At 42.4% G+C, this 25,526-nt stretch overlaps 1 protein-coding gene across 1 annotated transcript in view; it reads left to right on the plus strand.

Annotated features, from left to right (window-relative positions):
* Positions 1 to 25,424, plus strand: part of spg11 (SPG11 vesicle trafficking associated, spatacsin) — a 51,471-nt gene extending 26,047 nt beyond the window's left edge. The window contains exons 27-40 of the mRNA XM_049575272.1: positions 1,380 to 1,487; positions 1,837 to 2,002; positions 3,926 to 4,140; positions 6,705 to 7,449; positions 17,217 to 17,362; positions 17,550 to 17,754; positions 20,307 to 20,441; positions 20,968 to 21,101; positions 21,244 to 21,363; positions 23,367 to 23,535; positions 23,648 to 23,724; positions 23,804 to 23,959; positions 24,660 to 24,811; positions 24,923 to 25,424. Coding sequence (XP_049431229.1) covers positions 1,380 to 1,487; positions 1,837 to 2,002; positions 3,926 to 4,140; positions 6,705 to 7,449; positions 17,217 to 17,362; positions 17,550 to 17,754; positions 20,307 to 20,441; positions 20,968 to 21,101; positions 21,244 to 21,363; positions 23,367 to 23,535; positions 23,648 to 23,724; positions 23,804 to 23,959; positions 24,660 to 24,811; positions 24,923 to 25,097 — 2,703 coding nt within the window. The 3' untranslated portion in view covers positions 25,098 to 25,424. The remainder of the gene's footprint in view (positions 1 to 1,379; positions 1,488 to 1,836; positions 2,003 to 3,925; positions 4,141 to 6,704; positions 7,450 to 17,216; positions 17,363 to 17,549; positions 17,755 to 20,306; positions 20,442 to 20,967; positions 21,102 to 21,243; positions 21,364 to 23,366; positions 23,536 to 23,647; positions 23,725 to 23,803; positions 23,960 to 24,659; positions 24,812 to 24,922) is intronic.
* The last annotated feature ends 102 nt before the right edge of the window (positions 25,425 to 25,526 follow it).

Raw genomic sequence — 25,526 nt, forward strand, 5'->3', positions numbered from 1 at the left:
TTTGTATCAACAAATTACAAATATTTTTGCCAACTCCTGACTCAGAAGTTCATACACGCTCAGCCCTCACGCTTGAGGCAAAATTGATGATATAAAAGGACGTACAATTTTTAAAAGCACTAGAGACAGTGGTGACATATTTCCATATAGAGCAACATTGCAACACCAGCAGGACATATTATTAGCAGCAGAAAAGAGTTTAGTGCTTACATGTGTTTGTATTAATCATTCATTGTTTTGATTCTTTACTGAAAGATGATGTTCACCCGTCTTACCTAAGAACATAATAATTTGACAGACAGCTACCAAGTTTAAGCTTCAGTAATGTTTGTGAATAAGTGCATACATAAGTTAGGCTGTATTACTCAATAGGCACATAACACTTCTAAGGCTATACACAAGCAATGCATAACATTATGTTTTGAGTTTCATGTCCTATTCATTCGCTGATTTATCAAACTTTTGTACCTCAGCTGAGTTTAGCAGAATTTGACTCAGTCACATCTTTGTGGCATTTGCACATCAGGATCAGTTCAATTAAATCTGTTGGTTAAGCCCTGTTTTCCAGCGATTTATACAAGGCTTTAAATCAAACCCACCACCGGTTACGTGCGCAGCATTTCACTTGATGTCTCCCATTAAGAATTCAGAGTATCAACAAGAGACACTGCTGTCTAAAAAAAATCTGACAGGAAAGAGGCAGAGGAGAAAAGGGCAAAATCAGCTGCAACAGTGGAGCTGGAGCAGGGCATATCAGTTTTTTAAGGGGCTCAACATCAAACTGAGGGGCATGGCCTTCATGGCCCCCCATGACAATACTGCCCCTGGAGCAGTAGGCGTTTGCTGGCTTTACTTACTGAGGTCAGGTGCTAGATAACAGAGTTCAGAAAGATTTTACGCACCGCATTAGAGCTCTTTTTTTTTTATTTTTTATAATACTTTAGTTCAGTGTGACACTTTGACACTGCAGTCTTTGCCAGGAAAAAAACCTGCTTTTATCCCAGAATATATCACATCTTTTCACTCTGGAAGTCCTTTAATAAGTAATATATTGATCTTGAGGAAGTTTTTTTTGTATATTCTCCTTTCCTGGACCTTCAGGGATTTGTTGTGTCTTCAGACACATGGATGTTCAAGGTGATATATAATATCTGGGTTGTTTGGATTGATTCTTCCTTCATTTTGATCGACTTTATTCTGCCTTATTAGCCTCAATGTCAGATGGTCGTTGCATAAAAGAGAACAGATAACTATTCAGTGTACAAGAAAGAAAATCTATTACTCCTATAATAAATTCAGTTTATCAGACTAAGACGGCTTTACTCGACTGATTATAAAGTAACAAATCAATAAGACAGATTTCTTTTGTTGTCTCTCAGGACTGTCCTCTGGTGTTGGTGTTGAGGATGTTTGAGTTGTGTTGTGACTACAGAAACTTCTCAGAGGCCAAAGGGAAGCTGTTGGACTTCCAGAGGACGCTCATCACTGTAAGTCCCGCCCACCAACAAACCAGTATAATAGATGAAACATCACATGACCAGGAATCACTGTCAGATTGTTCGGTTCAGGTTCAAATTTATTGTCATTGCCATCAGAAGCAGTTCCAGTGTAATGAAAAACTTCTCTACCTTCCTGCGGTGCACAGTGGGTGTGCAGCTGCAAGTAGACAGTTTTAAAATCTCTTTCTTGGTGGCACCAGGCATCTGGGGATTTGACTCTCAGCTGCCCAAAACTTTTGCATTCACACTTTTTGTGTGGCTGAAGAATCAGGCCAGAAAGACAATTAATAAGCAAAGATGATTATTGTCTTTCTTCTTTTCCTCCTTAATGATGCAGCTGAGAAACGGAGGCCCAGCCCCATCAGGTGGACTCCCGCTGCAGTGGGTGGAGAGCCAGGCCTCCGTGCTGCTCCTCACGATGCTGCAGCGCTGCTCCTCCCAGTACGACCTACACAGGCTGCTGCAGCTGCTGGCCGACGTCGACAAACTCCTCAAATCTAACGGTGAGTTCAGAGAGTCTGTTCACAAAACATGTCAGAATCTGAGGGATGCAGCTCAGGAGATTACACAATGTACAGTGGTGGAAAAAAGTTTTCGGACACCCCATGCATTTGTGAAATATTGCATTAAGAATCACTCTTAGGTCTTCAAGTGCAATTTCTTTTAGTACAGTCACAGCCAAAATACTAAATAAATCCTAAAAAAGCCATTAAAAACTTAAAATTGATTGGTTCCATAAAAATACATAAGAAATTTTGAGTATTGGGTCATTTTGGTACCAGTGATGAAGGTCGTTCTTTTTATTAAAAGACACAATTTTTGTTGCCAAGCTTCGTGTCTACATAAAGCCAGCACATTTGAAAGTTCTTCAGACACAAAAATGGCTAAAACAAGGAACCTAACGCAGGAAACACGCCTGAAGATAAAGATTCTCAGCCAGGAAGGATACAGCTGCCGCCAGATAGCCAGGAAGTGCAGATGCAGTCCTTCAGCAGTTGGATACACTCTGCAGAAATACAGACGAACCAACAGCTTGGAAGACAAACCAAGATCTGGGCGTCTAAGGGTTTCTTCAGCAAGAAATGACCGCATCCTGATCCGCATGTGCAGGCAAAACCGCCGAATGACATCACAGGAGCTTCAGCAGCAGTGGTCAAACCAAACTGGTGTCCAGTGTTCCACCCGCACTGTACGTGGCCGACTTTTAGATCATGGCTTAAGGTCCTACAAGGCCATCAAGAAGCCCCTGATCAATGAGAGACAGAGGTTAGCCCGTCGTTGGGCCCAGGCACACAAGAACTGGACAGCCAGGAATTGGAAGAAGATTTTGTGGTCAGATGAGTCCAGTTTCCAGCTTTATCTTCCTCCTACTAATGTGAGGGTGCAGAAGGCCAGGTGAAGCATTATCTCCAGCATGTACAGTACCTACTGTCAAGCATGGTGGAGGCAGTATCATGGTTTGGGGATGCATGAGTGCTGCTGGTGTTGGTCATCTCACTGTCTGTGATGGCACATTGAACTCTACCAAGTATTGTACCATTCTCGAAACCCACATGCTCCCTTCTGTGCGTGCACTGTTCCGTCGAGATAAAAACTGGATGTGTCAACTAATGCCCCTTGCCACACATCCAAGGCCAGTAGAACTTGGCTGCAGAAGCACAGTATCCAGGTCTTAGAGTGGCCAGCTCAATCCCCGGACATGAGCCCCATTGAAAATCTGTGGTGGATTATCAAAAGGTCTGTTTCAAAGCATAAACCAAAGAATTGAGAAGAATTAAAAGCAGTAATTCAAGAAGAATGGGACAAGATTACCCCTCAGCAGTGTGAAAGGCTCGTGGGGAACATGCCAGCCAGGATTAGAACTCTACTACGTGCCAATGGCAGGACTACTAAATATTAATTTGATGATGTGATGGTTTATTTATTTTTTGTTCAGTTTTGAACACATTCTCTGTTATTTGTTGACTTTGATACCGACAATGTTGAGAACTGACATATTGAAACTGTCATGAATTTAGTTTTGTTAGTTTTTCTTGTAAACAATAAACAAAAAAATATAATTTGTATTTGTTTGTATCTGTCTAATGCAGCCACACCTTTTGAAACACAAAAAAGATTTTTCCAAAAATATTTCATGATAATATTTGAGATTGTGTAAAATTTTAAGGGTGTCCGAAAACTTTTTTCCACCACTGTATGTATTGGTCCCATGATCCCATCACAGGTTTGATTACCACAATGGCAAACCAGTTTTATCCAGCTGACATCGTCCTTTCAAAAAAAATGTTTGCTATAAGCTCAGGAAACTTCACATCAAAACACAATTTACTGCAGAAGTTTAATAAGAACTCAGGTTTATTGATTTTCAGTTTGCACACAGGTGATTTGTTGTGTGTGTGTTTGTGTGTGTGTGTGTGTGTGTGTAGGTCCAGACTTCAGGAAGCTGAGTCAGCTCAGTCAGTTGCTGCAGGGGTCAGAGGTCAACATATCTCCCAGACTGCTGCAGTGCACTTCTCCCTCCGTCCAGCAGGAGGAGTTCCAGGCTGCCGTGGACGCTCTGCAGGGCAAGGGGCGCTACAGCCAGGCCAGGCAGGTCGCCCTGCTGGCCGGCCTGCCTGTCCACCGCCTGCTACTCAGCCAGGTCTGATCCACCACACAATACACAACGGGATTTATATTTACATCTTAAGCTTTAGATTTTACATTTACACTTATTTTACATTATTTGACAATATATATATATATACAGTACAGGCCAAAAGTTTGGACACACCTTCTCATTCAATGCGTTTTCTTTATTTTCATGACTATTTACATTGTAGATTCTCACTGAAGGCATCAAAACTATGAATGAACACATGTGGAGTTATGTACTTAACAAAAAAAGGTGAAATAACTGAAAACATGTTTTATATTCTAGTTTCTTCAAAATAGCCACCCTTTGCTCTGATTACTGCTTTGCACACTCTTGGCATTCTCTCCATGAGCTTCAAGAGGTAGTCACCTGAAATGGTTTCCACTTCACAGGTGTGCCTTATCAGGGTTAATTAGTGGAATTTCTTGCTTTATCAATGGGGTTGGGACCATCAGTTGTGTTGTGCAGAAGTCAGGTTAATACACAGCCGACAGCCCTATTGGACAACTGTTAAAATTCATATTATGGCAAGAACCAATCAGCTAACTAAAGAAAAACGAGTGGCCATCATTACTTTAAGAAATGAAGGTCAGTCAGTCGGAAAATTGCAAAAACTTTAAATGTGTCCCCAAGTGGAGTCGCAAAACCATCAAGCGCTACAACGAAACTGGCACACATGAGGACCGACCAGGAAAGGAAGACCAAGAGTCACCTCTGCTTCTGAGGATAAGTTCATCCGAGTCAGCAGCCTCAGAAATGGCAAGTTAACAGCAGCTCAGATCAGAGACCAGATGAATGCCACACAGAGTTCTAGCAGCAGACCCATCTCTAGAACAACTGTTAAGAGGAGACTGCGCGAATCAGGCCTTCATGGTCAAATAGCTGCTAGGAAACCACTGCTAAGGAGAGGCAACAAGCAGAAGAGATTTGTTTGGGCCAAGAAACACAAGGAATGGACATTAGACCAGTGGAAATCTGTGCTTTGGTCTGATGAGTCCAAATTTGAGATCTTTGGTTCCAACACGCGTGTCTTTGTGAGGCAGAAAAGGTGAGCGGATGGATTCCACATGCCTGGTTCACTGTGAAGCATGGAGGAGGAGGTGTGATGGTGTGGGGTGTTTTGCTGGTGACACTGTTGGGGATTTATTCAAAATTGAAGGCACACTGAACCAGCATGGCTACCACAGCATCCTGCAGCGACATGCCATCCCATCCGGTTTGCGTTTAGTTGGACGATCATTTATTTTTCAACAGGACAATGACCCCAAACACACCTCCAGGCTGTGTAAGGGCTATTTGACCAAGAAGGAGAGTGATGAAGTGCTGCGGCAGATGACCTGGCCTCCACAGTCACCGGACCTGAACCCAATGGAGATGGTTTGGGGTGAGCTGGACCGCAGAGTGAAGGTAAAGGGGCCAACAAGTGCTAAACACCTCTGGGAACTCCTTCAAGACTGTTGGAAAACCATTTCAGGTGACGCTCATGGAGAGAATGCCAAGAGTGTGCAAAGCAGTAATCAGAGCAAAGGGTGGCTATTTTGAAGAAACTAGAATATAAAACATGTTTTCAGTTATTTCACCTTTTTTTGTTAAGTACATAACTCCACATGTGTTCATTCATAGTTTTGATGCCTTCATTGAGAATCTACAATGTAAATAGTCATGAAAATAAAGAAAACGCATTGAATGAGAAGGTGTGTCCAAACTTTTGGCCTGTACTGTACACTTCACCATATTTTTACTTAGTGCTTTTGTTTTCAATTCATTAATTTATTTTATTTATTTTATTCATTTATGCACGCAAACCCCTTCCTTGTTCCTATTGCAGCACATATTGCGTAAGTGGTGTGTATGACAACACCTCTATCAACATTCGCAGCTGGCGCACGTGAAAAAAGAAAGAAGAGAAAGTCTGCCTCGCAAAGGGAGACAACACGAGACAACACAAACTTGGTGAAACATTTGAGCAAAGAATTCAAAGATCAACAGGTGACCTGTTGACTAGTTCACTGCCCCGTTATGTCCATGAAAAGAATAAGCCTAGGCTACGTTATGATTGGCCAGTCTGCCTCCGGGGGCGGGACTTAGCAAAGGGTCAGTTGATTCAGATTGACTGTATTTAGAGAGTATGACAAAAATCCAAATCATTTACAAAAACATTCTAGCTTTAGCTCTGACCCTTTCACTTTTAGTAAACACCAACCTATAGTGGTTCCCATTACTCAATTTTAGTTTATTGCAGATATACAGTATATATCACATTTATGTGGCTGATAAGTAAGAAATGTCTGTACAGGAATGCCAAAAATGCAAATGCAAAAATAGTTGTTCAGAAACAGTGTCTCCATTTTAAAGTTTAACCACCAGGGACAAGCTTATTTTTTAACTCAAGAAGTTGCTGCTCACTTGATGTTTCAGTCACAATTTTTAATTAATCAAATTTAATACATTCTTATCAAAAAAGTGTTTGTTTATGGCATGAGTTAACATAAAACAAAATGTAAACAATAAGTAAACAATAAATAGTTGCACAATGTTATATGACATAGGAATTTCTGTCTGTCTCGTAGCTTCTTCAGGAAGTAAACTCCCAGAAGTCCAAGCGGCTGTGGAGAAGGTTGGAAACCCGAGTCGGTTTCTGGAGGAAATGTCACGAGCAGTTGAAGGCTGACAGCACTGATCCAGAGTCAGCCTCTCAGTTTTTCCTGTCACAGGCTAAAACTGGGACTACAGACTCCTCCGCAGATTCAGAGACTCAGAGTGAGCTGCTGGACATCCAGGAACGCTGCCTACTGCTCTGCCTTGCCGCTCACTGGCTCTCCCTGCTCAGCCCGGCTCCTGTGGACCAACTGGAGTGCCTGGAGAAAAAACTGTGGGTGAGCCGGGTCCGACGACACATCCTCACCGTCGCCATGGAGAAGGAGAGCGTTTTCAACCTGCCGCCGCCTGCCATCACACCTGAAATGAACACATACGAAGTGCTGATGAAGGAGTTCTCCTTCTCCAACATCTCAGGCCTGAACACAGAGAAGTGTCTCAGTCTGGAGGGACTCCCCGGTCCCTGCGAGGAGCAGGACAAGCTGAACATCGACACACAGCTAAGTCAAGAGGAGAGGAGTGTTCTGGCTGCACTGAGTGGTCAGTTACTGGATGAAGGCAGTATCCATGAAGCCAGCCGGGTCTGTCGTTATTTCTCCCTGTATCACCCGGACATGTGGGTGGTGCTGCGCTGCCGAGGTCTGGCTTCTGGAGAGCTGAACCCTGAACCGCAAGAAGAGGGGTCAGAAGCTCTGCAGAGGAAAACCATCACCACCTGTAAGCTTCCGTCTCAACTTCCATTTGTATATGAATATACATTAGACATCTGTTACCACAACATACAGTTACAGGGAAAAATGTCTTTGCATTATTAGAAAGAATAATAGTACTCTACTGATAAATTCTCAGATGGTGGAAGAGGAACTGAGATCTTTTACTTGAGCAAATGTAGTAATACCATAGTGTCAAAATACTCTGTTACAAGTAAAACTCATGCATTCCAATTTAACATGATTATTTATTTTAAATTAAATGATTCATTGTTAATTATCTAAATAAAAGTATAAAATAAATAAATAAAAGTATACAAAATGGCCCATTTCAGAATAATATGTTGTCTTTCTAATAATAATTATTTATGCATAAATACACTAATCATAATGGCAGCATCTCTGTCATTTACTAAATACTCCAAATTTAAAACGAAGTATCATAAATCAGTCACAAGTTTAAAGAGAAAACCGCAGAAATTAAACTAATTCCTCTAACAACTGCTGCCAGCCTTGAGTTAAACTAGGGTAAATATACTCAGTTACTGTCCTCCATTTTTTCTCACGTTTTTGATATATTAATCATAATGGCAGACTCTCTGCAGTTTATTAAATACTCTAGAATTGAAACAAAGATTATCAAACAGTCATGTTTGACCCAAGTTTAAAGAGAAAACAGAAATTACACAAATTGAAAAACCTTGAGGAACTCCTCTAACAACTACAGCCAGCCACAAGTTTCCAGGTTGACCAGAGAAGGCTTTATGTCACACATAATAATAACTAGACAACCTGCTGCCCTGATCACATTTTGACACAATACGCACACATTTTACACACTGTGTCCATCAGGGTCTCCTCTCTCACACAGTATTACATCAAAGCAAGACAACCTATGTTTTTGAACTGGAACGCTTATAAATGGAAGGTGAGCCTCAGCTCAATCTCTGTGAAGTTAACTGTCTATATTCCATTGGTATTATTCAACTTATCAATGGTATTCATACCAACTGGACCCATTTCCACTCTTTCAACTAACTGAGCATAGCGTTAGGTCGAGCTTAGTCTCTATATACAGACTCTACATTCAGTGAATGTAGAGTCTGTAGGCAAACCCTGGAGATCTTGCCTCCGGAAGAAGAGCAGAAGAGCCCTGGTTTCCGGTTGTAGGCTGTTTGTAGTCCACGTGATATTGATCAATCACGTTTGAGCCGGCTGCAGTTGTTGCCAGGTTAAACGGTCCATGCGATGAACTAATGAGGCAGAACATAATTGGCGTCACTGCAAACTCTGAAATCATCCCAATGGTTCAGCATATTTACTTATATATAAACTGAAGTTGGAAATGGAAATTCACGTCCTCCGCCCAAATCAAACTGGAATGCCAAAAAATCAGGGGTCTGCCCCGAGAGGCTGTATCGTCGTCTGCTGGAAGTCAGACGCCAAATACAGCCGATGGGTTCCCAGAATGGGTCAAGCTCAGCTTATATCCCAGCTCCATCAGCTGATCTCAAGCCCTATTTAAACTGCTTTAGCCCGCCTGCCATTGATGCTTCCTCTGTAGGCTGCTTTGCATCCTGCCTCCACCCCAGCTCCTCCTTTTCATGTTTGATCTGACTTACTCATTTCTGATTGAATCTAAATCATACCGTTCAAGTTTTTTAAAAAAAACTTTTAAATATTCCACAGTATAAACCCTTCTAGGACCAATGTCACAGTAACGTCATTTCATTAGATGGAGGCAAAACAGGCCTCTCCACCACAGACTACGTAGGGATCTTAAAATGTTGTCTTGTGTTATTGGGAGCCAGAATAGAAGGAGTCATCGCTCAAAACTTAAATTATATCGCCAGCCGCCACTGCCTGTTAACAAAAACAAAGACAACTATGGTTAAATGCGATACGACCAAAGGACTGGGTGGAGGCCATCATCAAAAATGCTCACATGTGCAGCGCACACTTCATATCAGGTTAGGGAAAAGTATTTCCTGTTGTAGGGATGAATAACGTTATGTGTATTAAGGGTTATCCTGTCCACCTCATCAGAAATTGGGGAGGGATTAAGAGGAATATTGGATTTCTTTTTTGCGCATTAGCTAAATTTAGCTTCAGTAGCAAAACAAACAAGAGAGAACTGTTCAGGTGCCGTCCTCTTTTGTAAGACTGGCATAGTAATCAAACACAAAGCACCCATCCTACTTCGATAGTGTTTACTTATTCAAGTAACACTTACGGTCTCGGAGAGTGAGTGACCTGTCATGGTGCATTTGTAAATTTAGTTTGATGCTCTAAACCAAAATGAGAGCCCTATTGGTTGAATGCATTACTCGCATCATCTTCCTCCATTGTCGAAAACAAGCCAACAGAGCCCACCAAAAATGTCATACGCAGGGTTCCTACGCAAGTATGGAAAGTATGGAAAAGTATGGAAATAAATTTGATCATTTTCCAGGTATTAAAAAGTATGGAAAATGCAAAATAAAGTATGGTATTGGTATTTTCAATTACTGTCAGTTGCTCACAGTGAATATGAGACTTGGTGAAAACTGACAATCTGTGAATGCAGAATTTTATATGTTGAAACTGGTGCATGAAACACTCAAAGTCTAACTCTTCAAACATAAGTTTGGAGGAATGGAGCTCTAAAAGGTTAATTAGTTAGGTCAAAATAGATTGAGAGATGCAACCATGCATTGCATCTTATCTTAGCTTCACAGTCTCAATGCTAACTTAACCACTAACTATTTTGGGTCATGACTATAAGTTTAATGCTAAAATAGATGGTTTTCACATGAAAAAAAAAACCACCTTAGCAAAAGAACACATTCTTTTCTTTTTGTTTTCTAGCAAAAGCTCTGACCTCAAGGGGAAACTGAATCAGCAGAAGTACAGCCTGAGTTGAATCTTTACAGCTTTGACAACAAATGATAATACAATATGAGATAAGATGGCCAATTAATTAATTAATTTATTTATATAGTGGTATCAAATCCAATTAGCTTTTCCTGCGGGCGAACCGGAGCACCCGGAGAAAACCCGCACTACCTAAACAGTCAGCACACAAACTCACAAAGGCTCAGGACCGACAATCGAACCCTCGCCTGTGAGATCGCACTGCTGACTCCTCAGGTAGTCTTAAGAACTCAAGTCCTGCCCCACATGTTTCTTGCTCCAAAGTCACTGCCCTGCATAGACCAGTGGAGCAAAAGGTAACCTGGAGGTTACCTGAATGGAGGTAGCACTTGAGCTCTCTATTACATACATGTTGAAGGAAAAAAGGCTCACCCCAAACTGTGTTTTCCTTCAACATGTATATTATATGTCACCTAAATGTGACTGGCCTGTCTATGGCGTGCAGGGAAGGGCCGTGAGATCATTTTGCCCACCCTGGAGAAGAACCTGGAGATGGCATTGGGCCTCTTTGCTGGTGTCATCAGGTGTTGTTTAAAAGTAGAGGCGACGTAGTCGTCCACCCTGGATTCATCCTGATTCACTGAAACCAGCACCATCTGTGCACTGCCCCAGTGTTGGCAGAGGTCTTTAAAAACATTCTTATCAAGACTTTTGAATGTTTCTGGGAGAATTTCAAAATCTTCTCCCTCAATTTCAGCCCATATCTTCTCAAACAGGCGGTCAGCTATGGGACGTGGGTTGGCATCCATCCCTGCTTTCCTAAAGGTCCTTGTAACCAGCTTCTGTACAAGGACCCTGACAGACAATTTGTTGGTGTTTGTCTGTGCAGATGAATCCTGTTCAGCAGCTGTCTCCTCAGAAACTACAAGTGCAGGTGTCTGAGGAGACAGCTGCTCAGACACTATGAGTGCAGGTGTCTGAGGAGACAGCTGCTCAGACACTATGAGTGCAGGTGTCTGAGGAGACAGCTGCTCAGACACTATGAGTGCAGGTGTCTGAGGAGACAGTTGCTCAGACACTACGAGTGCAGGTGTCTGAGGAGACACCTGCGCTTGTAGTGTCTGAGGAGACAGCTGCTCAGACACTATGAGTGCAGGTGTCTGAGGAGACACCTGCATTTGTAGTGTCTGAGGAGACAGCTGCTCAGACACTACGAGTGCAGGTGTTAGTGACACTGACTCACTGTCTCTCTGAGCCTGTTCCCTTTGCCATGCCCAGACTGCAGGAGCATTGGACTCACTGATGTCCCTTTCACTCTCCAGGGAGGTGACAGTTAACATCAGGTCACACTCCAAGTCGGGGATATCCTCCAGAAAAGGGTCTCTGATGTCAATGACCTCATCGCTCATTACTTCCTGGGCAGCTTCAGTGACATTTTCCACTCCTGATGGTCCTGGAGTTGCGTCTATGTCTGCTAGAAGGCTGCTCTCTGTTGGTGTCTCCATGCCTTCCATAGCCATGCTTTCCAGAGGGACAGCGGTCAGGTCTGCGCTCTCAGCAGACCTGATGTCCTCACTGGAGGCGACTGAGGCAGTGGGAGACACCACCTTGTGTGATACGCAGGCAGATGAGTCTAAGTCTTGACCCCAATCATCAACAAAGTTGAGGTCCTTACTGGAGGCGACTGGGGCAGTGGACACGCTGTCAGGTGAAGCCAAGTCCTGTCCCAAATCCTCAACAAACTCCAGAGGATCAGAGGTCAGGTCTGCTTTCACAGCAGCCTTGGTCCTACTGGAGTGGATCCTATTCCTGGGTCTTGCTCCAAAACAGCGCTCCCAGCAGCGCTTGAATGCAGGCTTTATCCTTTTAAGGATGTGTCTGCCACGTCTGCCTGCAGATTTCTCATCTTTGCTGTCAGACGTTTGTGTACTGACAGGTGCAGGTATAACATCTGTCTCTCCTCTATCCTCAGCAGACTCTCGCCGGAGGTCAAAAAAGACTCTCAGCTCTGCCTCCACCTTTTGTTGGGTGGGACAAACCGCTGAGCACTCAGCCTCCTCAACCTCAAACTGAGCGCATTCCACAGCCTCCTCAGTCTCCCACCTTTCGACAGACTGCATCAGGGCTTCAGTATCATCATAAGCCCTTTCAAAAGTCTCTAAGAAGACTATGGCCTGTTCTTTAGAGAGGACAAATGTCTCCCCCTGCTGCTCTGTACAGCACCGCTGAGGGTCAAAAAACCTCCTAACATTATCCCTCAGTGTCTCCCTGTAGGAGCCAGCCACTGAGGGTGTACCTCCGGCCAAATTGATTTTAGCCTCTTCCTCTGCCTGCCACCTGAAGAATGCCTGCATCACCTCAGTAACAAACTGAGATGAGCAGTCCCACTCTGAAGTAGACATGGTGTTTTGTTCTTCTGAGTCTCCCACGTTGTCGTTGAAATGTCCTGGCTGTATCTCCATCATATCTGGATCCGGACGACTGTGTCTCAGCACCTGTTGGGAAAAAATAATATTTTAAATATGTATCTCTCCCCTACTTACTAACTTTCTTTCGATGTACTGTGATGTCACAAAGGAAAAGTGACAGTGATGTCACAAACCCCACCCCTTTGTGGTGTAACAAAGCCCCACCCCTTTTGTGATGTCACAAGGCCCCACCCCTTTGTGATGTCACAGAGCCCCCCCAACACATGCACGCACACGGAACATTGATGTCACTCAGAAGTGCTTTGAACTGGATACAGAATCTCATTCATTACAATCACAATTAATTGGGTGTGAATGCTGCAAGCATTCACAACCTATGTTCTTCTACTACCAAAATTCTTTATTTTTCTTCTTATTATTATTATTCTTCCGCCACGTTTTTCAACATCAGTTATCTTCAACATACTTCAACTGATTCAAACCATTCAAACTTCTTCAGATTCAGCTTCATTAGGACATTATCGGAAACTTTCAAATTTTTCCATAACGTTCATATTTTCCCGGGAATTCAACGTTAAAATTCCAACTTCTATTAAAGTGGATGGAGCGAAAATGGTTGGACCGCTACTAGTTCCACAAACTTCAACCGATTCAAACCATTCAAACATGAAAACGTTCAGCTGAATTAGGACATTCACAGATGTATTCACTTTTTTCCTAACATTCATACTTTCCGACATATTTCCGATTTTTCCCAAATCCTTTTCCCATTGGGAATGCATTACGGAATCCTCAAAAATCTAAAAATTTCACCTTTTTTCAAACTGTGACTACCCATTCATACTTTCAGCTAGAAATTCCATTCAAAATGGAAAATATTCATCATTTTGCTGACATTTTACATATGATTCAACTTTTCAATCCCATTCAAACTTTCAAAAATATTCAGCGTTTTCTGAAACTTTGTTATAATGGAAGTCAATGAGAAAATCCTTCAAACTCACTCATCTTCACCCACACATCACGAATTCATACACTGACGTAGAAACTCCATTCCAACTCTCAAACGTTGACGCTGTTGTCGACTTTCAGGAACTAATTCAAATTTTCAATATTTCTTTTAGTTTTTCTACAAAGTCAGTTTAAAATCCATGAAGTTTTCAGCCCTTCTCAGACTTTATAATGGGTGTGTATTGCGTGAGCTAGAGTGGGTGATGTCATCACTAGAGTGAAGAGCAGCTGAAAACTCATCAAGAAATTTTCTCTTCAACCCGCTCATACGGCCACAATTTTCACTGTACATACACAATTTATACCACAAAACGTAGGAAAATTTGTCCTGGTCACAGAAATGTTGACATGGAATCTGTCATACGTACACATTTTTGCTGAGCGGCTCCAAAGCGAAGGGAGCGCTGATTTTTTTCTCATTCACTCCCATGTAGTCTGAGAGGAGAAATTTCTGGAAACAGCTGAGGTGCAACACATTTGTAACTCACTCTGGTGACCCCATTTTGGACTCGAGAAATATAAAACTCGACACGTGCGTTCACAAGAAGTGGCTGTCTCTCACAATCACTTTATTTTCATGATGGGACCAACAGTTTGAGTGTGGGAAGAACTTATTCGAGCAGTGAAAACCCATTAAAAACAGCCTTTGCTGATCCTCTCTCTCATGAGCTGTCTGTGTGCCCCTCAAGCGCAGGCAAGTCAGGAATCGCCATGACAACGGCTGCACACACACACACACACACACACACAGCCCTCTACTCATACTTGAATTTTCTCTTCAACTCGCTCATACGGCCACAATTTTCACTGTACATACACAATTTATACCACAAAACGTAGGAAAATTTGTCCTGGTCACAGAAATGTTGACATGGAATCTGTCACACGTACACATTTTTGCTGAGTGGCTCCAAAGCGAAGGGAGCGCCGATTTTTTCCTCATTCACTCCAATGTAAACTGAGAGGACAAATTTCTGGAAACAGCTGAGGTGCAACACATTTGTAACTCGCTCTGGTGACCACATTTTTGACTCTAGAAATATAAAACATGACACGTGCATTCACAAGAAGTGGTTCTCTCTCACCATCACTTTATTTTCATTATTGGACCAACGGTTTGGGTGTGCGAAGAATTTGTTTGAGGAGTTAAATCTCCTCTAAAAGAGCTCTCTTCTCTGTGTTCTGTCTGTCTCTCTCTGCTCTTCTGCCAGGTGCACCTAGTTTATTACCATGGCAACCGCTGTGCCACACAAACTCACAGAAACATGATGTGTGTGTGTGTCTACATGTTACATGCAGACATGACAGGGGCACAATCTCCATTTTAACCCTTTAGTTGCCAGAGTTATTTGAAGAAAATATTCATTTCAACATTTCAAAAGGTTTTTGCATGAAAGTGGTGAGAGATAAAGGCATACTGTAAATGAGAAAACTATTCATCATGACCCAAAGTTTGTGATGGGAGTAAATTAACTCATCTAATTTGCATATTGTGGCGTCACTAGGCAGAGGCCATATTGGATTTCATAAATCTCAGTAAAACAGCATTTTGAACATATTTGCACAGTACATTTATTTTGTTTTGTGCTGTTTTTGTCGTCTCATCCTCAAAATAAAGGAAGAGGAATCTGATGGCAGTAAATTAACTCATCTAATTTGCATATTGTGGCGTCACTAGGCAGAGGCCATATTGGATTTCATAAATCTCAGTAAAACAGCATTTTTAACATGTTTACAAATCATTCAAATTTTGTTTTGTATTCAAGGCAGCATTGCAGCGTGGCTTCAGCTCGCAGCATTCACACCCGCAATTTCTTCAGAAATTGCTTCTCTAGTTACTTTATGAAATACTCAACTTTTGGGGGGAATTTTTCCCCCATTCAAATGGATGGCAGAATGTTCAAAAATTATAAATAAATTAAAGTTATTTTAAGCATGTTCAACTCCTATCTCCTCATTCATACATTCACATAGACTCCAACTCCATTCAAACCTTGAAATGTCCCACATGTTGTGTAATCTCAGTCAAAGATTCAAATATTCAAATCATTCAAACTTTTATTAAAAATTTAAACTTGTTTGAAGCTTGGTTAAAAACGCCCTTTTCAGGTTTTTCACATATGTGTGTATTGGACAGAATCTTCTGAGCGAGAGTGGAGGACTCAAATGTGGCAGAATGTTCAAAATTATAAATAAATTAAAGTTATTTTCTCCAACTCCTATCTCTCATTCATACAATTTCTACTCTACATACATCATTTTTGGTCAAAGTGGAGTAAAACTTGTGCTTTTTCAAACACTGTTTCTTCAGAAGCAAACAGACTTATACATTTGTCACATTGAGCCTGAAAGTTAGAGAAACTCCACTAACTGACGCTGTTGAGCTCAGTGTTAAGTGAGACCAGAAACCTCTGGAGGACTCAACTGTCTGGCTTCCTCAATATTTCTCTCAACTTATCTAACCCACAATTTCTACTCTCATACATCATTTTTGGTCAAAGTACAAACTTGTGCTTTTTCAAACACTGTTTCTTCAGAAGCAAACAGACTTATACATTTGTCAAGTTGTCCTCTCTCTCTGAGTATGAGACCAGAAACCTCTGGAGGACAGCTGATCATGCCAGTTATCTAACCCACTAGTACACTCATAATTTTTTAAAGTACAAACTCAAATTTTACACTGCTTATTTGTCAAGTTGTCCTCTCTCTCTCTGAGTATACAAATTGTAACAATCTGAGTTTTTGTTTTTAAGGAAAGGCCAGCAGTTTGAGAGACGTGCTTCAACTAAATCTCTGACATTATCTGCCTCACCCAGGAGTCACATAGCAGTTAGCACTAGAACATTTCACAAGAATTTTGAGGGGTGCCTGCTACTGCCACTGAGTATGGAGGTAGTACATACAAAGTCATAGCAAACTATTCCCGAATTTTACACATATTTTGATCTATTTTTTGTGTATGTGGGAGCAACACTGCGAGACAAGTTTTTCGGTGAAATTTTGGTACAGAAGAGGAATAAGAAGAAGTATGAGGAATAGTCATAGATTGTGCCTGTGTTCCACAGCAGGCACCCCGAATAATAAACTTTATTTAAAAGCACCTTTCAAAACACAGTTACAAAGTGCTGTACAATGAAACTAAATAAAAGAAGAATGAAACAAGTAACATGTAAAATGTCATCTTGTAAAAGATAAAATAAGAAAAGCCAAAGCTAAAATCGAGATAATAAATGGGCATTAAAATCAATAAGGTAACGTAGACAGACAGCTCAGATAAAGTCAGGATATGCTTTCCAATAGAGGTATGTTTTAAGGAGAGACGTAAACGAAGCCAGTGACTCAGACAGCCAGGTGTGACCAATTTAGTGTTGGGTCCTTAATACCAACACAAATAATAAAATAAGTTTGAAGAAGGCTACCTGCTGGTCTGCAAAGTTTAGAATTTAATACGTATATTGCAACATTTCTTTTTCTCCTCCAGCTCCCTCATTCAGCAGCCTGTCGTCCTTCGTGATGCTCCCCCTCCTTGACGACGAGGTTTCTGTCCAGCTCCAGAAACTGGTGGATCAGTGTCGCCACGGCAACAACTACTGCAAACAGGTCCTCAGCCTCTACCAGCTCTCCAAGGTACCTGCCAGTTCACCCAGTGCTGCACTGTTGTAATGAATAAGTTTTCCTATCAGTATTGGACGCTGCTACTTTGGAAAACCATTAAAGAAACATCACATTTTAAACCACTGAAATAAGAATAGGATGTAGGGAAGGTTCACATTGACCTCTACAGTTTCACACTTTCCCCTTGGATCATATTCAGGAGCTACAGTGTTCCTTCAGTGAGATCTGCAGGGAGGAATCTTCCTCGGTGCTGGAGAAACTGCTGCTGTCGGAGCAGCCGGAGCGCTTCAGGAAGGCTCAGGCCTTCATCAGAGCTCAGGGTCTCTCTGCAGACACTGTGGCTGAACTGATCTCCTCCGCTGTGGTCCAGGCGCTGCTGGCCTCCACCCAGGAGCTGCAGCCCGGTGAGATTTTAATTGTAAGGTCTAAATGTACTGGTTTATACAGAAAGTCTGAGAGCTGATTTTAGTGTCAGATGGCAAGTGGTTAGAGCATTACAGGTAGGGTTGGGATCCGGATCCGGTTCTTTTTTGGAACCGGGTCCAAAGTTCCAGTTCCGGAACCGGTTCCATCACATTTGGAGTAACGGTTCCTGCAAACGGTTCCTAGATTGTAAAAAAAAACAAACAAAAAAAAAACGCATTTCCATTAGAGTGTGGCATGGGCCGCATATTTCTGTCCGAACCCGACCGAGCCCGACATTATCTAATAACTAAAGCACTGAGTTTGTGTCACACAGTTGTCATGGTTACAGGCTATTTAACAGGCCGGGTGTGCGCCGTGGGTGCTCAGCAGAGAGGGAGACCTCCATGTTTGAGACGGGAGCGGGCGGCGGGAGGTCTGAGGCTTCCAGCGAGGGGAGAGGGAGAAATGTAACAAAATAAGATAAAATAGAAAAACATGTCTCCCTCTTTTATTTTATTTTCAGCGTTTAAACAAGGCGGGCGGCGGGAGGTCCAAGGCTTCCAGGGAGGGAAGAGGTAGAAACAAACAGCCAATGTGTGTGTGTTCTGTTCAGGTGTTGTCACGTAAATAACAGTGCCCAAGCATGAATGCATATAAGTATTTTTTATTACATTGCTGTGGTTAATTTGAGGTAATAGTGTTACTGTAGAAATCAGAGAATCAGTTTTTGTTGTTATATATTCTCAGGGAGATGATACAAGCTCTAAATCTGAAATACACACCACACACAAATGTGTATTTTCATCTAATTGTACTGTGCAGCAGTTAGAATAAAGTTTTTGTATTTGTATGATTGCATTTGTGTTTATTATATACTTGTTTAAGTATAGCAAGTATAATGAATATAATGTAGGAATCGGTAGGAAGAATTGGTAAGGAATCGGAATCGTTAAAATCCTAATGAGTCCCAACCCTAGTTACAAGTGAAATGTCAGGCCGGTACTCATCCATATGCAGTACCGTCACTTCTTCATTTTACTCTTTGGTGTACCATGACTCTTTCTTGTGCATTGGCACTTACCCCTCTCCCCATCACATTCTCTTGGTGATTCAAAATGGCCCCAGAAAACTTCATTACCCAAGGGCCTCACCTGCCCTATTTCGCACTTGCCTGCTTTCCTTTGTTGGCCACTATTCTAGTAAAGTTACAGTAATGTCAGCCTTGCCCCAAAAGAGTGAAAAGATGACACAAAAGAGCTTTGAAAGTCAATCCCACACCAGTAAATGTAGGCTGGGATCAGCAATCAAACCCTAGCGCCACTTGTAGCAGCAAAGCGCCTGTTAATGTAACGTTAGTGTCAGCAAAATCACCCACAACTACTGCCACCACTAGTGATGAGAAACATTTTTTGTCTCCATCTTAGCTTTCAAATACCTTGAAATACCTTGGTCCCAGTCAAAGCTATAGTCATCATGCTCTTTGCCGAAATGCTATACTTTCAAGCCGCTCAACAAATTATTTTGGTAGAAGGTTAACAGTGTGCATTTCTGCAAGCACCTGATCTTGAATCTCAAATTTCTTTTCACTGGTTACACTATAAAAATGTCAGAAAATAGTGAAATATGCCCAGCACATGTTCCTAGAGCCCAACCTTCAAATGGCTTTTGTCCAACTAACATTCCAAAAGCCAAAGATATTGTTGAGTGTTGTACATTTGTAAAAAGCCCGTGTAGGCATTGCCAAATACATTAGGGTTATAAACACTGCTAGCAAATCTTCACACAAGGGCATTATAAGCACTGATTGCTTATAAAACAGAACTGATTCATAAAATCATAGAATTGTAAAAATATAAATCATAAAATCAGGTGAGATTTTAAAAGAGTGGCAGCAGCAGTAAATAGAAAATAAAAGCCTAAAAAGAAAGAGTTTCAGACCTGTTTGAGGAAAGTCAGAGCTGGTTAAAAGCTAAAGTGAACAGATACGTTTTTAGCTTTCTTTTAAAAATATGTAGCGAGCTAGCTTCCCTGATATCTATAGGTTTTGTGTTCCATAGCTTTGGGGCATCATTGACAAAGGCTGCATCCCTGATCTTCTTCCAGCTGTTCCTGGGAACCTCTAATAAACCAGCAGCAGATGATCACAGCGGAGCTTAAAACAAATTTTAAATGTAACAGGAAGTCAGTGCAGAGCAGCTCAGACTGGCGTGACGTGCTCTCTTCTCTTCTCTTGGTTCTGGATAATCGCTGAGCTGCAGAGTTTTGAATGAGCTGAAGTCTCTCAGTGGTGTCGTGTCGGTTTGAAATAAAGGCATGACAAAATGTGTCAGGATCCTTTTCATTTAGAAATGGTCGTACCTTGGCGATGGTGGTGATGAGGTGGAAAAATTATGTTTTTGTCCCTGTTAATGTGGGACTGGACGCTGAGATCTAAACTTGATGCTTAGATTCGATATGTAATAGGTAATTTATAGGTAACCGCAGGTAATTTGAACAATCAGTTATCAAAACTGTTGGTGATTAGTGTTTTGTAATGTGTGTGACCCCGCAGAGAGGCAGGTGTACAGGCCGTCAGAGGGGCGGGACTCACTGGTCCAGCTCATCAAACTGTGCGACGATCCGAACCTGGTGGGACTCAAACTGCTGGAAAACATCAACACTGTTCCACTGCGAGACCTGAGCTGCAGTATGGCACACACACATACTCACTCTCACACACTCGTCATTATGTATTTCGATGTAATTTTGCAGGGGAAGTTTTCAAGTGTAGAAAGTGTGGCATGAAAAGAGGCAGTAGTTGATAGATTTTGTTGACACTTCCTTTTCCCTGCCTTTTCAGTGAAATGTCCCTTTAAGCACTGTACTCTTTGATAAATATAGGTGTTACTATTGGCATTTGGCAGACTCTCTTCCTGCTCAGTATTCATGATTAGCACTTCACAAAGACAATGGCAGGATGTGTTTTATCTGCAAAGATCAAAGTTTAAAGCTGCGTCAATCAAATGTGTTAATTAATAATGGATCAAATGACTTCATGTAATATGGAAGCTGTTGGCTGCAGTGATGAAACCACAGGAAATTATCACCCGACTCTGCAGCCTCCGCCAGCTCAACGGAGCGTTTTAGCACCTTTCATCTCATTGTTTTGGTTTTATGGCACATTTAGTGTTTGGTTCAGCAGCCCAGCCTTTCTTCTTCTGTCTCTCCTGCAGTTGTAGAGTTGCTGATTGTGGCTCACGACTGCTTCAGTCTCACCTGTAACATGGAGGGGATCGTCAGAGTGCTCCAAGCCGCCCGTCACCTCAGCCACGCCTACCTTGCCCCAGGAGAGCACTACAGCCTGCTGGTAAGCTACACCCACTGATACGCAAACAATAAGGTTGTTTCTTTTCCCCTAAATATTGTTATTTGTCTCCGACTCTTACTCCTCTGCAAATTATGTCCATATACACCTGTTTTCATGAGAGTAACACCAAATGTGTGTGCAGGTGCGTCTGCTGACAGGTGTCGGCAGGTATAATGAGATGACGTACATCTTCGACCTGCTGCATCAGAACCATCGCTTTGAGATGCTGCTGAGGAAGAAGATGGACATGGACAGAGGACAGGTAGACACACACACACAGGCACACACCCACCAACAGTGATCATATGTTAATACCCAATCATTGCAGGAAAATAGAGAGTATCCTCACATTCCATGTTAGAACTTCATCCATCCATTTTCGTACGCTTATCCGGGGCCGGGTCGTGGGGGCAGCAGGCTGAGCAAAGCACCCCAGACATCCCTCTCCCCAGCAACGCTTTCCAGCTTCTCCTGGGGGACCCCGAGGTGTTCCCAGGCCAGATGAGATATGTAATCTCTCCAGCGTGTTCTGGGTCTGCCCCGGGGCCTCCTACCAGTGGGATGTGCCCAGAACATCTCTAATGGGAGGCATCCAGAAGGCATCCTGATGAGATGCCCGAACCACCTCAACTGACCCCTTTCGACGCAAATGTCTGAGCTCCTCACCCTATCTCTTAGGCTGAGCCCAGACACCCCACAGATGAAACTCATTTTGGCTGCTTGTATCCATGATCTCATTCTTTCGGTCACTACCCAGAGCCCATGACCATAGGTGAGGGTTGGGACGTAGATGGACCGGCAAATCGAAAGCTTCGCCCTCTGGCTCAGCTCCCTCTTCACACTTGTTACTTGACTTGCCAGCGAGGGGTAGACATCGCCATGGCTACCACCGAGCAAGAGACAGGGAAAAAAGTTCATACACAGCCAACGTTACCGTCGTCAGGTTGCTTGTTAGCTAGCTAGCTCGCACTATCTGGCGTCTGTCATCTGCTCTGTTCTGCAAAATTGTCGGATTTTTCACATTATGATAGCACGCCAGCTAGTATAACTATGCTGCCTCGTAATGTTAGCTGGTTAGCTAGCTAGCAGAAGTCGTCTGTTGTTCATCAAACGAAGCATGATGAATACAGCAAACGCCATCGGTAGGATGAACTCAACTGGAGACTCCATTGTAGATGCCGATTGGAAATGTAGAGGGCTCACAGCTTCCTGTTTAAAATAGTTACGCATGCGTGAACGTAACCGACGCAGTGACGTAGTGAGTGGTGTCCCAATTCCTAGGGAAAGATTTCAACCCCTACCCCTCGTTGATTCATTTCAAGGGCTAAGGGGTAGGGCCAAGGGGGGGTATTGGGATTGGGCCTAACTCTCCCCCAACCCGGAGAGGGCACTTCACAAAACTTAAATAAGTTGAATAAAGTTTTTGAAGCCAGTGTTTGGATACTTTCTAAATTTCACTTGACCTGTAATCCTGCACTTTGCCAAAAACAGGACAGGATGTGTGTAATAGTACAGCACCTTTCTCCAGTGCCAGATCGTTTTCATATTAACGCAGTGATAACCCAGTGTTAAGCTCATTTTAACTCTGTTATTCATATAGTGAAGCCAAATTTTTCTGTAGAGGTAGGGTGACTCATTCCTGCCAGGCGCCATTGTTTTGTCGTAATTATATCATGATCTGTAATTTTTATTGATTTCTTTTGAACAGAAAAAACACCCATCTCCACTCACCCCTTTCCCTGGTTTTATTTTTATTGTTACTTCCCTCATCCCCTGAACCTGATCAGGTCAGGTAACAGTCTGGGTATCCCTGCACTAAAATCATCAGCGTCTCTTCCATATTTACTGTAAACTAATATTCAGCTTAGACAGGAAAGATGTCTACCAGCTGCGATTGGTTATTCCTTGTCACATGACATATGTTGCACGCTGCTGCATTGCACACTGACGAATTGGTGCTTTGGGACACTTGTGTGCAACAGCTGGGTCGCTCTCACTTTTTAACGTGCCTCTTGCATGTCTACATTGAAAACAATGGATTTGAGGGCACAAGAAACACGTCATGTGTACGGGCACTAATACCTGACAGGTAAATTAGAGAAAGACACTGTTGCGTTGTTGAAGTGGTGCAGTGGAAATGTACAATACGATGATTAAACCATGTGAGCCATCATAACACTACATATTCTAACCCGTGTTTGAATGTTAACCTAACATGTCTTTACACTGACCTGATCTTAATCCCTGTCCTTCCTGCTGCTGCAGAGCTCCAGTCTGAAGACGGCTCTGCTGGATTACATCAAGCGCTGCCTCCCTGCAGACAGCGAGAAGCACAACATGGTGGCGCTGTGTTTCAGCATGAGAAGGGAGATCGGAGAAAACCACGAGATGGCCGCCAGAACGCAGCTAAAGATCATCGAGTCTCAGGCCTGGGGTGAGTCAGCTGCAGGCTGACAGCTAGCTCAACACAAAAATACACCATGAGCTCAACATGCTTTTTTATCTGTTGTGAGTCATTCTGTTATTTTTACCTTGTTTCCAAACAGTTGTCACTCCTGATCTGAAGAGTTCATTGGTCAAAGTGTTGGGGCTGCTGAAGGATGCTGCAGAGAGCTTCTCCAAGGTTCCTCAACTTCTCTACCTGTCTCCATGTTTATACCTTTAATACTCTGATAAGATATTAACTGTGTGTGTGTTTCCAGGACTCGTGCGTGCGTCAGGCGAGTCGCTGTGTTCGGACAGCCAAGCTGGTTGCTCTTCAGCTGCACTTCCTGAACCAGGGATCAGACCTGCGGCTCATCAACCTGCGACCTGCAGAGCTGCTGAACGCTGTCACAGCACTGCCACGATGCTATCAGGTCTGTTTAGGTCACAGTGCCTGTAGTACTCCATTTAAAACACCCTTCTAAGGCTTGTCACGGACATTTGAAGACATCACCTGGGCTTTAGTAAATAGTAATTGGCACTTTACAGTATTTTTTGATAGTAGCACAGCCTTAACAAAAATCACTCAAAGAGAAGAAGAATGCATTAGACCCTATTAACATGCTCAGTCATCGTTAGCATGCTAACTAGCAAACGTTTAGCATGTTAACATGTACTCAGAGTTGAACTGTTAACATGCTTACACATTAAATTTGCTTCACATGCTAACATAACAAGCTAAAATTCTAACAATGTAATAATGTAAGCATGCTATATGTTAACATATACAGTACTCAGTTGAACTGTTACCATGCTTATACATTGAGTTTGCTTAACATGCTAACTAGCTAGTCACTTATCTTATACTAGCAGTGAGAATGGTACCAAGCAGGCCTGCTAATATGCTTAAGGTCAGCATGTCAGTCATGACCAGTTTTCTAATACAGTATCAGCAATCACAGAAAACCCCAAAATACCAATATTAAACTGTGTTAAGTGAGTTTAAGTCCATTAAACAGACATAAATGAACATAATAATTTGAGTGCTCTGTGTCATACTGAGTCATGATCGGACTCTCAGACCTCTACATACATTCAGACTGTAGATTAAACTCTGATGTTTCTGTCTCTCAGGTGTTTGTGGTGTCAGAGGCGTACAGCTACAGTCCAGACTGGGCAGAGATTTTGTACCAGAAGGTGATTCTGAACGGAGACTTTGTTTACCTGGAGGAGCTCAAACGCCACCGCCCGCTCACCTCCAGCCTGTTCGAGGACATTTTCAAAAAGTAAGACAGTGAAAAATGGTGCTTCTCCATCAGGGATTGTGACACAAGGTTAGTCGGTACAACCTGAAACCTCCTGAATGTTTGATCTGACCTTTGTGTGTGTTGTTTCAGGCTCGACAGCGCTCCCAGCAGCGTCACTCCAAACGTGAAGCGCCTGCTGACACACTGTGATGATGTGTACAGTCGCTATAAGCTGGCCTACCAGCAGAATCTGTATGATGTCACCAAAACTCTGTTGCAGGACACCAAGACCTCCAGCTACCTGAACGACAGGCTGGCCAGCTGATCAGCTGATTCATTCACTGACTGGTTTACTAAATGACTGACTGACCAGTTGCTGAGCTGTATGTCAATCAGCGTCATCACGAGGACAACAGAACCAATAACTGAAATACTGCCTATGCACATTACTTATTTATACAAAAGAAAAATGTCTGTCTTTTCTAATCTGTCGTCTGTGCAAATAATTTAAATCAGATAATCTTCGTCTTATAAAATAGCTGAATAAAATCTGTTTCTTTTAATAAATAAATGACAAATAATACTGTCCAAAATCTTCACAAAATAATATTATGACACTTAAATAATTTCATTAAAGACACTTTCTAAACTGTTTCGTATCATTATCTAAAATTTTAGCTTCTCTGTTCATCAAACGCTGCAGATCGATAGATTTAACTGTTTTTGTGTGTTTGTTTTGTTGATGCTCCGTCAC

The sequence above is a fragment of the Epinephelus fuscoguttatus genome, linkage group LG4, assembly GCF_011397635.1.
Source record: "Epinephelus fuscoguttatus linkage group LG4, E.fuscoguttatus.final_Chr_v1".
NCBI lineage: Eukaryota > Metazoa > Chordata > Actinopteri > Perciformes > Serranidae > Epinephelus > Epinephelus fuscoguttatus.